General features: G+C 39.7%; 4 protein-coding genes across 4 annotated transcripts; 1 reads left to right on the top strand and 3 right to left on the bottom strand.

Moving 5' to 3' along the window:
• Window positions 1-154: 154 nt before the first annotated feature.
• Window positions 155-2,389, bottom strand: FDP41_000019 (Catalase, putative; the record flags this gene model as incomplete). Its single annotated transcript, XM_044705034.1, has 4 exons — window positions 155-1,140; window positions 1,231-1,356; window positions 1,445-1,547; window positions 1,682-2,389. The coding sequence occupies 4 exons, from the start codon at window positions 2,387-2,389 to the stop codon at window positions 155-157; spliced, it is 1,923 nt and encodes a 640-aa protein (XP_044569693.1).
• A 557-nt stretch (window positions 2,390-2,946) lies between these two features.
• FDP41_000018 (uncharacterized protein) lies at window positions 2,947-5,586 on the bottom strand (the record flags this gene model as incomplete). Its single annotated transcript, XM_044704923.1, has 1 exon — window positions 2,947-5,586. The coding sequence occupies one exon, from the start codon at window positions 5,584-5,586 to the stop codon at window positions 2,947-2,949; it is 2,640 nt and encodes an 879-aa protein (XP_044569692.1).
• Window positions 5,587-5,934: 348 nt separating this feature from the next.
• Window positions 5,935-8,667, bottom strand: FDP41_000017 (uncharacterized protein; the record flags this gene model as incomplete). The annotated part of the gene is made up of 2 exons (XM_044704812.1): window positions 5,935-6,228; window positions 6,301-8,667. 2 exons carry the CDS (start codon window positions 8,665-8,667, stop codon window positions 5,935-5,937), a joined length of 2,661 nt encoding a protein of 886 aa, XP_044569691.1.
• A 969-nt stretch (window positions 8,668-9,636) lies between these two features.
• FDP41_000016 (uncharacterized protein) lies at window positions 9,637-12,336 on the top strand (the record flags this gene model as incomplete). The annotated part of the gene is made up of 1 exon (XM_044704701.1): window positions 9,637-12,336. The coding sequence occupies one exon, from the start codon at window positions 9,637-9,639 to the stop codon at window positions 12,334-12,336; it is 2,700 nt and encodes an 899-aa protein (XP_044569690.1).
• Between the last annotated feature and the right edge of the window lie 25 nt (window positions 12,337-12,361).

Here is a 12,361-nt window from a genome sequence, read left to right as displayed (position 1 = left end):
CATTCATTATTGAACATTTCATCTATCGTTAATAATACTCACATATTGTTGTTGTTTATTGGTAATTTTGTTGTTCTCACGAAAGATTGAATACAAATGGACATGAATGACTGGCCAAAGCAAAGGAGGATGACTTGAACGATTGATCATCATCTTACAATGCTTGTTTTTGAGTGAGTTTGAGCAATCGAGTGGTGTAATCCATACAAATCTTCTCTCCTTCAGTCATGTATTTACCTTCCTTTCTCTCTCTCAGCTTCAATTCAATCATTTGTGCCCACATTGGATCACACTTCTGGAAATGTTGCATCATTCTGTCAATGACACGTTGCTCAGTAACCTTAAAGAAGCTCGACGCAATATTATCACACAAGTTATTCTTCTCCTTATCACTAAGAATTCTCCAAAAGTCTGCCACTTGTTGATAATAATCTTCATAAGAGCCCTCCTGATACATTTCATAGAGACCTGCATTACCAGTGCAACGGAATGGTGGATCAATGTACTTGGCATTTGGAACCAATCCTCCAAACACACTCTTATCATAGCCAGGGAATTTATCTTGAATTCTCAAATTCATTTGTCCTCCAACATTGTAATTCTGTGGTTCAACACCAAGTGGACGATTCACATATAATTGTCTATAATTAGGTCCAATACGATGAATCTGTGTGGAGTCATAAATCAAGAGACGTCCCTGAAGGAGTTTGTCTGGTGAAAGACCAATGCCTGGAACAGTGTTTGAAGGTGAGAATGCGACTTGTTCCACTTCACAAAAGTAATCAGTGACATTTCTATTCACTTCTAACTCTCCAACTTCAATGAGAGGATATTGAGAATGTTTCCAAATTTTGGTTGGGTCGAATGTCCATGGATGTCTGTAACCTTCCTCTTCTGGCATAATTTGAATATACATTTTCCATTTTGGGTAATTTCCTTTTTCGATCGCTTGATACAAGTCACGTGAGAGGAAGTTTGGATCTTCACCTGCCACTAATTTAGCTTCATGTTGTGTGAATCCATAGGCTCCTTGCATGCATTTGAGATGGAACTTGACCCAGAATCTTTCCTTCTTGTCATTAACAAATGAAAAGGTATGACAACCGTAAGCATTCATGGTACGATAACTCATGGGAGTACCTTTTTGACATTACAGTTAATAAATAGTTACAAAAAAGGAATATATTCTCGAGTGAGAGGTGGTCAAATTGGACATTATTTGAGACTTACCTGTTCGGTCCGTGAAGAGCATGACCATTTGATGAAGACCTTCAGGATGGGAAGCAACAAAGTCCCAAGTCTGAGTCACGTTCCAGCATCCTGTTCTTGGATCTCGTTTGAAGGCATGAACAGCATCTGGATAAGGTTGAAGAAATGTCATTCATGGAAATTGATCAAAAATGGTAATTTTTAAAATATATAAATGGTAATTAGTAATACTTGCCTGGACCTGGTTTGGCGTCTCTCACAGCAAACACTGGTGTATTAATTCCCAAGAGATCCCAATTTCCTTCACAAGTGTAGAATTTAATAGCAAATCCACGAGGCTAATCAATATTCAAATTCCATCCATTTACAACACCGATCATCCAATTCATCACATGATCCATCACAATGATTACAATATCCAATTAAAAAACCACACAATTTGCATCGTCATCATACTACTACTACTACTTACATCTCGAGTGGTGTCTGCATCTCCAACTTCTGTGAAAATTCCAGAAAATCTCGTAATAAATTCAGTCTTCTTTCCAACCTCAGAAAACAAATCAGCACTTGTGTATTGTCTAATGTCATTGGTGACTGTAAAAGTACCATAGGCACCACATCCCAAGGCATGAACATTTCTTGGTGGAATCTTTTCACAATTGAAATGCAACAACTTTTCGAGAAGATCCAAATCTCCAACACATAATGGACCTTGACTGCCAGCTGTCATGGAATCTTTCACATGTCCCACTGGACATCCATTGTCTCTGGTCAATACATTTTGTGGAACAATCGATTGACCACTCAATGGAACTCTTCCAAATTGAAGAGCAGCTTCCTTAGAGACACTGTGGAATTTTGTACCAGAACCAAATCCAAGTGGACATTGAGCGGTTTGTTGTGTTTGAGAGGTTGTTCCACGTTCGTGTTCATGTCCACCAACCATTCCATATTGTTGTTGTTGTTGTTGTTGATGATGATGAAGAGGTTGTTGTTGCTGAGAACCAAAACCACCACCACCACCGCTGGAGGTTCCGTAATGAACTTCATGCTGCTGCTGTTGATGAGCACCGTGATGACCAATGGGAATGGAAGTATCATCACTGCTTCTCATTCCAGAAGAGGTAGTTCCACGTTCTTCGGGCATGTTTGTGGAGTGTAAATGATGACTTGGCATTTATGATTTTCTGGTGTGTGAGATGAGTATTCAATTCAGTACTGTAATAAAACCAATACTATATAATCTACCAGACGTGTTTTGGTGTTTTTTAAGACAGTGAGGTTGAATGGAAAGAATGCATTCGGTGCTGTGTGATGAAAATGGAGGTGGATATAAAAGGAAATTTGAAGTATTGAGAAGGCAAGGTCCATAAAATTGGTTATTTGGAGTTTTTAGATTGACTAAAGGAGAATATTTGAAGTGTATAACGTTCTTTCGAATATGTAGATTTCCTGTTTTTGGTCATGTCAAAGAATTAAAGTCGATTACGTTTTGCATCGCCTCAGCCTTAAACAAGTGTGGTTTTGAGTTAACCTTATTTGTAGTCCTCGTAAGGAACTGTAGAATCAAGTCTTGTAGGTAAAAGAATAAACAATACAACTATTGAAATCATTGTGAAGAATTCTTGTGTGAAAATGGATGTATGTTTAAACACAATTAAGTTGTCCACAAAATCCCACAATGTTCACAAGAATGAAATCATCATGAATGAATCATTATACCTACATAGATCTTTATTCTTCGTCTTCCTCGCTCTCTTCGTCCTCTCCTTCTTCAATATCCTGCTCAAAATCGTGTTTGGTCTTCTTGTTGGATTTCACAATACCAGCCTCTTCATCTTCGTCAGCATCATTCATTGTCTTTCTCTTTTTCTTTCCACTAAGAGCTTCCTTTACTCCTACTTCGTCATCGTCCTCTTCATCGTTTTCGTCTACTTCATCCATAAGATCGTCCTCATTACCCAAGGTATCAAGTAAGGCGCCAATTGCATCTTGACCTTCCTCATCCTCGTCGAGCGTATTCTCAACAAGTTCCTCCTCGTTATCAGATACCTCAGGTCGTTCTCGTTCTGCTTCCTCTTCGTCCACAAGTTCAGCCATTTCTGCATCTTCATCCTCTTGGTCAGCTCGATCCTCAGTCTCATCCTCTTCGAAATCTTCATCTTCTTGAGCTTGGAATGCCGTTAGCAATCCCTCGAGGTCATTTTCAATATCTTCGTCATCTTCGTCAGACATGTCGTCAATGTTTTCATCTTCCTCTTTTTGTTTGCTGGACTTGGTTGGTTTGGTGGGTTCCACCACAGAAGCGCTCTGTTTCTTGGTTGTGGATGATGTAGATTCCTTCGAAGGTTTAGTGGTCTTGGAAGTACTTGTCTTTTCGGCTGCTTTGTTTGAAGATGTGGATTTTTTGGTAGGTTCTTTTGTTTTCATCACTTCATCGTCGTCATCATCAAGGTTGACCTTCTTCTTGGATGGTCTTTCCTCGTCAACCAATAAATCATCCTCACTTTCCTTCTTCTTTGTGGGTTCTCTCTTCTTTGTGGAGGTTGTTGATGCTGATCCTGAGGCTGCTTCAGCTGCAACTTTACCGCCATATAATTGCTTGATTTTTGGTAAGCTTAGATAAAAATTCACATGTGCAGGATGAGCTCCGTGACCCTCTGTTGAAATGAGACTTAGTTTTGTTTTGGGACCACTTGCAAAATCGGCTCCACTTGCAGCACGAACCAAATTTCTGATCGTTCTGTGAACAAATGCTTGATTAGAGTCTGGAATAACTCCCATAGCATTGAAACAAACGAGTAATTTCTCAACAGTCAGTCTGGTGTCTTTTTGCAAGGCAACAATAAATTCCTTTTTCACATAGAAATTACACATGAGAAGAACGGCCACCAGTAAATGATTTGCTGTGCGAATGAGGAGAGTTTTTCCAACCGATTGATTGAACACCAAATGTTGGAAATGTCTTGGAGAGGACTTTGTAAATTCTGGAACACACAATCGCAGCAGTAAGTCCTGAAGAGTTTGTGATGATTTTGGAAGGTAGAGATAGGGATGAGTTTTCATGCTCTCAATTGGAGGATTTGGAAAAATGTCTGCCATGCTTGTGAACTTGACAGAGGAGCGAGAAGATTGTTCTTTCTTTCCAATTTTTTGTACAGCTTTCTTGTCCAAAGTACCTTGAACGTAGCAGGTTGACAAGATGGCTGCAACATGGTCTTTCACATTACGAGCTTGAGCAATTTGGAAAATGCCCAACATGATCATGTAGTATTGAGCCAGTGAGGGAATGTCAGATGCAATCGCTTGCAGGAATGATGAAAATTGCTCTTCTGTCAATTCATCTGCTGGAAGGAAAGGATCGTCTTTTTCCGCAGCAGCAGTGCTAGATTTTTCTCCTTCTTCTTCGTCTTCGTCATCAGACTTCTTTTTCCTTCTTCTCTTCTTTTTGGCAATGGCATTCCAATTTCCTTGTTGAATAATGATTCCAAAATATTCTTGCAAAAATGATGGAAGATTCTTGAACTCGGTCATTGAGGTAATACTTGTGTTGGCCTCTTCAGTTAATGCACCATTATCCATGGTGGCACCTTCGAGGACTTTCCACACTCTTTGAAGTGACTTGTTTCTGCAATGTTTACCTTTGAAATGATCAATCAAGTGTTTGTCATCGAACAATAAATCCGTTTTAAGGTCAAATAAGTCATTCACTGTTTCTGCCTCAATATTCAATGTTGGAATGTATTGTCTCATGGTTGCCATTGAAGAAGAGCGATTATTTCTTCCCACAAGAATCTTTAAATTTTCCATTTGGTCTGCTTTCAAAGACGTGGTAGTAGAAGTGGCTCTCTTTTGCATCAATCGAGCATAACGTTTTGAATTGAATAATGAGTCGGCAACTTCACTTCCTCCTATAACTCTCTTCTCAAAGAAATGTTGATAGGTCATATCGGGTTGAAGGGCGTCTGCTCCTCCTTGTTCCAATTCTCTCTTCAGAATATCTTTTCTTTGAAGGTTTTGTTTTGACTCTTCCTTGACAATGAAGCATTCTGGAATTTCAATAATTGATGATGGTTTTTGATTTGACGATTTCACAACAGCCAATAAATATTTGTTTGATGATGAATTGGTCGATGATGATGATGATGTATATTGCATGGATTTTGATTCTCCGAAAAGAAAAGGTGTTGGATCGTCATCTTTTTTGACCAAAGAAAAATGAATATTTTGCAAATTAGGAGGTGCAGAAAGAGAATTTGTAAATTGAACAAGGCACGGAGTAGGAATGGTATCCTTCTTCTTTTTTACGCTTTCCGAAGAGGATGACTTCTTTTTAGAAGTGGAAGGAGGGACGATAGCCTTTGTTTTGGACATTTTTTTTCATCGTTCCAAACAAATTTTCTTTCATCTTCAAAAATTAATTTGATTTTTATCAAAGCAGAAGCAACAATAGGCTATTCATCATTCATCAGAATTGGATACTCATAAACGGAGAGTCCATTGGGATTGATGAAATTAAACCTTTTTATTGTGGTTAATGTCATGGGAGAGGAGCAATTAAATAGTGTATGAAGATTTGGAAATGTTCAGAAGATGACACAAAGTTTTTTTAAACAAAAACACGGAAGATCATGCTATTAAATCAACAAAGACTCGTAAAATTGGTTTGCAAGAATGTCAATGGATATATCATCAAAATGATGAAATTTCATACTAAGAGTACTACTGATTGTTGGAATGATTGAAAGTGGCAATTGGATTGCCTCCCAAAGGAACCGAGCCGATGGAGCTTGTTGTGGAGGTGGCAGACACCACATAAGAACTATTCTGACTTGGTGCACATGAAACCGACTGATGATTACTACTCGAGGATAGGCTACTACTACCACTCATCATGAAAGGATTTGTAGATCCATATGAATTGAGTCCAGTACCATGGAATTGAGGAGAGGATGTTAGCCCACCGTTCACTTGACTCATTTGCTTACTCATGATCACATTGGAGACCAAGTTAGTCTTTGAAAGTGAGAATGGAGTGAATTCAGAAAAGTTAGAGTTACCATCAACACAACAGTGATATGAACTTACCTCTACTGTTTTCTGTGGTGGAATGGAGGGAGGACCTGAAACCAAAAGGCCAGAAGACGTCGATGATGATCTCCCCATGGTTGGTGAATGCAAATTCTTGTGATGGTTGGACTTTTCTTCTCTATTCGTGTGTAATTGTTGCTGCTGCTGTACAGCAGTGGTTGAGCTAATGCTGCCATTATTACTATTATTTGATGGAATAGTTGTTGTTGTGGTTGTGGTAGTGGAAGTTACAAATAAGGCTCCAGTCTCAACCTTAGACAAGGTAATGGTTGGCCACTTTTCAATACCAATCTGTTCCCTCACACTATAGAATCTTCTCTTGAGAGTGCTCACACTCACTCCCAATGCTTTGGCTGCTTCTTTTTGTGGTAAATGTAAATTCTGAATGATGGAATCAATTGGAATTTCCTTAAAGCTGGATCGACGAGTGGGTGGAAAGTCAAGAAAGACAGTCGAGTTGTGATGATTGTTAGTGCCATTAGTGCCATTGCTTCCTCCGTTCGAATCCAACATGGAAGAGGACAAGCTTGTGGATGAAACGGACAATTGAATGGCATTGGAAGATCCTGCCAAGTTGTTGTTGTTATTTCCTCCACCATTAACGAACGAAGGTCTCGATGTTTTCGATGGAGAATTCAAGGAGAGGGGAGTGTAGCTTGAGAAGGAATACCTTTTGGTGGATTTTCCTGAAGTCGATGATGTGGTGGCGCTGCTGCATGGAGAATTTTCTGGTACATAGGGTGTGAATGCTGAGTTGGATGGACTCAAAGTGAAATTTTGTGAATTTCTCTTTCCTAATAATTTGGGACTTGACTTGCAGTTTCCATCGACCGTATTCGCCATTGGCATGCAAGTGGTGCCACTCGTGGTAGTTGTAGTAGTGGCAGTAGTGGTTGGCAGCGGTGGTGGTGGTGGCTGTGCTCCAGTGTAGGTTGGACTTGTCATGAACATGTTCATAGTTTTGTTTGGAGTAATGTTAAAGCTAAAGGAAGTTCTCGTGGGTGTGCATTCACCTGTGGAAGTGCTTCTCGAGTGGCCATTCATGCTTCTAGGAATATTACCACTACTACCACATGAAGAAGGCATTGAATGACTACTAGGACCATTTGGATTACCGACTCCCCCAAAAGAGGATGACTGAGTTGCAGTAGAAGTGCTGAAAGGATTGTTCAGAGCAGATCCTCCAAGGATACCACTACCACCACCGACGCCCGAATATGTTGGAGTGGTTGACACTGAATGGAAATAACCATTCATGCCACTACTACCATTACTACTGGTGCTAACTTTCGGTGGTTCTAAAGTCATCTCTGAAGACAATGAGCCATTATTGTTTGGAATGGGAGTGTACGACGATGAAGAAGATGAGGTACCTGGTCCAACCACAAACGAATTACCTGAGATACTAAACAAGGGAACTGAAGCAGCACTGTTTGGCGAGGGATCATTGAGCAATGAGCAGTGAATAGGTTGGAAGTAGCTGCGAATGGAGGGCAATATGGGTGTTTCCGTAGAAGTGTGATGATTCAGGCCACTACTACCTCCTCCACTACCACCACTCGAAGAAGTAATCGTGGTACTATGGTCCGAGGTGCTGCTGCTTTGTGTTGCCCCAATAATAGAACCACTAGTACCACCACCAGTGCCACCACCAGTACCACCACCACTACTACTCTCCAGACTAAGATTACTGAATGGAAGAATGCCATACGTTGGAGTTTTGGATGGTGTGATCGTGCTTGAGAGAGCATTAAGGGAAGGAGTGGTAGCGGTAACTTCTCCACCTGTGTTGTACTGTATTGCTTGCATATCCTTTTGGGTGATTGCTCCTTCATGGTGGTGAGTAGTGGGTGTAAGTCTCATGGTCGTGTTTCCCTCTTCGTCTACTTGGCTCGTACGGTTAGTACAAGTATTAGAGCAGTGATTGTGAGGAACACTCTCATCATCTTCATCCTCTTGATGGATATCCTCACTGTTAGTAGTATCCATGATCATCATGGAATGGCCACTATGAATAGTGGATGGATGACAAGTATTTACAGGAGAGTGGTCGTTCATGTGGTTGGAGCTTAAATCAAGACCTCCTCGTGTCAACGCTGGATAAGATGAATTCTCAGAGTTTCCTCTCTCATCAGAATCATGATCTAACGTTTCATCTCGTATGGGAGCCAGAACGAACATGGATGAATGGTTTGAATGAGAATGCTGAGGTGAAGATCGTTGCTGATCTCCTACGACCACCGTTGGGGAACAGGTAACAGCAGATTCTGCTGCTGCAACTGTTGTTGTTGGAATGGTTGGTGTGGTGCTTGGATTCAATAAGGTTGATGAAACAACAGCATGAAGAGGTGAAAAGTCAGACATGTTAAAATTTGAACCACATGAGAGCGTGTGCGTGGTGTGATCGCGTTATGGATAACAATCGAGAGAGTTTCTCTTAAAAGGAACAACAACAGTGCGAAAATGTTCTGCGTAGCAGCTTGAGAGAGAGAGGTGTGCTGTTTTTTTCAGACACTCTGTGTGCTATCTTAATAAATTCAAGAGTTGCTAGCAGAAACTTCTAAAAAAGGAAGACTTGCAACCATGGAATGTTTCATGAATTTGGATGATTACGATCGTTACAACTCTTTACGAATGAATCCACTCTCCAAACACAGAGGGCTCCAATAATATCCAATGCCCTTTGATTCCTTATCACCTTGCTTGTTTTGCTTTTGTGCTTCAACTTTGGTTGCTGTGCTTTGTTTTGATTGGTGTTACTTGATTTGAGAAATTCACACATTGTTGTGAAATTGAAATACCGTATCAGTGTACATGTTGAACATGAACTGTGGCCTTATTAGTTCAAGGAGGAGAACTACGAATGGGATCTCGAACAAGATGTACGTTGAGGAATGTGTTCAAGTGAAAATTAATGAATTTCCTCAATACGAAAGATGAGCAACATACGAAAGGCTTTCGGATGACTGTTTGTCGAGCAACATGGGCTCATCATTGCTGCTTCTCTCCCAAGCATTCATGCATTCCGAGAGCGATTATCGGCAACAATCATGATCTTTTGTCGACACTCGTTTGCTCATGATCATCCATTCAGCCATCCAAATTAGTAAAGAAAAGCGAATTTGTTGAATTAAAAAATACACGGAAAATTGACGCAGCAAATTCGAGGGGTTTTTCTGATTTTCTTTTTAATCTTTTAAATTGCGACTACGACAAGGAACACAACCCATCTTGAAGGTGCTGCTGTTGTCATTTTGTCCAATTAAAACCAATAACTGTGAGAGTAGTAATCTCTAGATAAAATAATATTTATTAATACGGAAAGAACGTACCATGGAGGAAGAAGCACGACAGTCTTCAATGATGCTTTATCACCCCACCAATGAATCTATACCACTCTTTCATGTAGATTCCGATCATGACATTGAGAGAAGAATATTGTTTCAAGAAGAAAATCAATATTTTCAACAGCCACCGCAACATCGGAATATTCATCACCTGCTTCACCCGAATACCACAACAACCACAACAACCACAACAGCTTCAATAGAAGGAACCCCATTCGCCTCACCATCTTCTGTTTCTCATGAAATTTCCAATATCAACAGTAATCACCAAGTAAGCCTTTCTGCAGCCAGTAAGAGATTGGATCATCATGATGATTCTGAAGAGGCTCCATTGATTCATTTCGAAAGCAAAGATTCGGTGAAATTAACACCATCGTCCTCAACTGGAAGACCATTATTGAACATTCACAGAAATGAATATTCTCCGAGTGAATCAACCAATGATTCTAGAACAAACATATTGCCCTCATCATCATCCTTGCTCTCCTCTTCATCATCTCCATCATCATCACTCCCAACAAGTAGTGAAAATATGGAGCAAGCTCAATTATTCTCTGTTCACACAGCAACCACACAACCCGAACAACAACCACAGCCACAACAACAATTCGAACTTCCCTTGCAAGGACTGATATCACAAAATGATCTTTTTAGCGTCAAAGAATTCTATCATGCAAAGACTTTGTTTTGCACGGGATGTACTGGATTTATCGGAAAGACTGTCGTTGAAAAGATATTACGATGCTTACCTCATGTGAAAAAGGTTTATCTTCTCATCAGAACAAAGAAAGTCATTGACAAAAGAAATCCAAATAATCCTCCCAAAATATTTTCAGGTCATGAAAGAATGGTTAATGACATTATAAAATCGCCAATTATGAATCGATTAATTGATGAAAAATTCCAAGGAGATCGTTCCAAATTTGAAGAGTATGCTCTCGAGAAATTGACATGTGTAGAAGGGGACGTTTCCGATGTGGATTTATTTAATGAAAAAGATGAACCTACCGAAGAAAGTCTTAGCAGTGGTCCTTCTTCAAAAACAGTGAAACTTGGCCACATTAGAAATCAAGTCAATGTTATTCTTCACATCGCAGCAACTGTTGGCTTTACAGAACCGTTACCAGATGCGTTACGTTTAAATGTTTTTGGAGCACTCAATATGCTTCGATTTGCCATTTATTGCCCAAATATTCAATCCTTCATCCACGTTTCAACATGTTATGTGAATTCAAACCAACCAAGTGGTTCTAAAATTTTTGAGAGATTTTACCCACTTAACCTTAATAATGCAACAGTGGGAGAAAAACAAAGGAAACATAGAATACGACGTTTAGTCCGAGGTTATAGCAACACTTTAGAACAAAATCAAGGAGCAGAAGATGAATTAGAAGAAATGGAACAATTTTGTGAGGGAATTTTTGCAGACTTTTCCTTCCAACGATTCTTCAATCAGCCACCAAGTTCCTATAAACCCGACGTTACTAATAAGGAAGATTCTAACTTGATGGCCCAGTTCACTGATAGAGTTTTGAAAAATACCAAATTTCCCAACACGTATACACTCACAAAACATTTGGCTGAAAAACTAGTGGCCAAATACCATGCCCATGTTCCTGTGGCAATCGTTCGTCCCTCCATTGTGGGTCCTGCTATGAAGGAACCTCAACCTGGTTGGATAGATGCTGTGTCGGCCGGAGCTGCTGTCATGCTATTTATTGGACTTTGTGTGATTCGAATTTTACCAGGAAGAGCCGAAGGAATTGCAGATCAAATACCTGTTGACTATGTTGTGAATTCTATTTTAACATCTGCAGTTGACATTGCAACGAGACAAAAGAAATCAGGCACTTTCAACAACTCTCTGCTTCTTAATATGAATAATGGAAGCTATAGCGATAGCAATTTCAATCAAAATTATTGCACTCAAAATAACAAGAAACCAGGACTTTTAAGAATTTATCATGCAGGAACGTCAACAGCAAATCCTGGACCTTGGAGAAAAAGTGCAAATGCAGTCACTCTTTATTTCACAAAATGCCCATCCAAACATCAAGTTTTGCCAAATATGACTCCCTTAGTGCATTTACTTGAGAATCCTCTCAATTATCAAACTCAATTCTTTTTTAGATATACTGTGTGGACTCAATTTTTCAAGATTCTCGATCATTTGACAAATTATTATCAGAATACTCTTTCATTCTTGAGCAATTCAAAGGGTGTAAATTCAAGTAGTAATGGTATGGAAGGTGTTGGAAGTAACACAAATGGTAACATAAATGGTAGCAGCTTGGCACCACCTACAAAATTCGGCAAGCTGGCCTCACAATTAGCAAAAATTGAACAACGAGCACATCAGTTAGGTTCACATTTCAGCCATTTCATTTTGAACGAATACTTTTTTGATAACTCTCACGTTCTTGAAGCTAATAATTCGATCGTTCCCAATGAAAGAGACTACTCATTTGGGGAGAGTGGAGCTTTTGGGTTGGATTTTGATTTTGACTGGGATGAATATTTAGAATTGTTATGTTACGGCATTCATCGATACTTTTTGAAAGAGGAGCCTCCATACATTCCTCCACAGCAGCAACAGCACATGGCTCAACAGCTGCGATTGGCCAAGAAGGAAGAAGAGAGAAGTAAGAATTTCAACATGAAACATTTCAGAACTTCTAAACTTTGATAAAGTTTTGGCTTGATTCTTTTAT

The sequence above is a fragment of the Naegleria fowleri genome, assembly GCF_008403515.1.
Source record: "Naegleria fowleri strain ATCC 30894 chromosome Unknown tig1, whole genome shotgun sequence".
In the NCBI taxonomy this organism is placed as follows: domain Eukaryota; phylum Heterolobosea; class Eutetramitea; order Acrasida; family Naegleriidae; genus Naegleria; species Naegleria fowleri.
The sequence above is the reverse complement of the archived record's forward strand: the minus strand, read 5'-3'. Positions and strand labels throughout refer to the sequence as shown.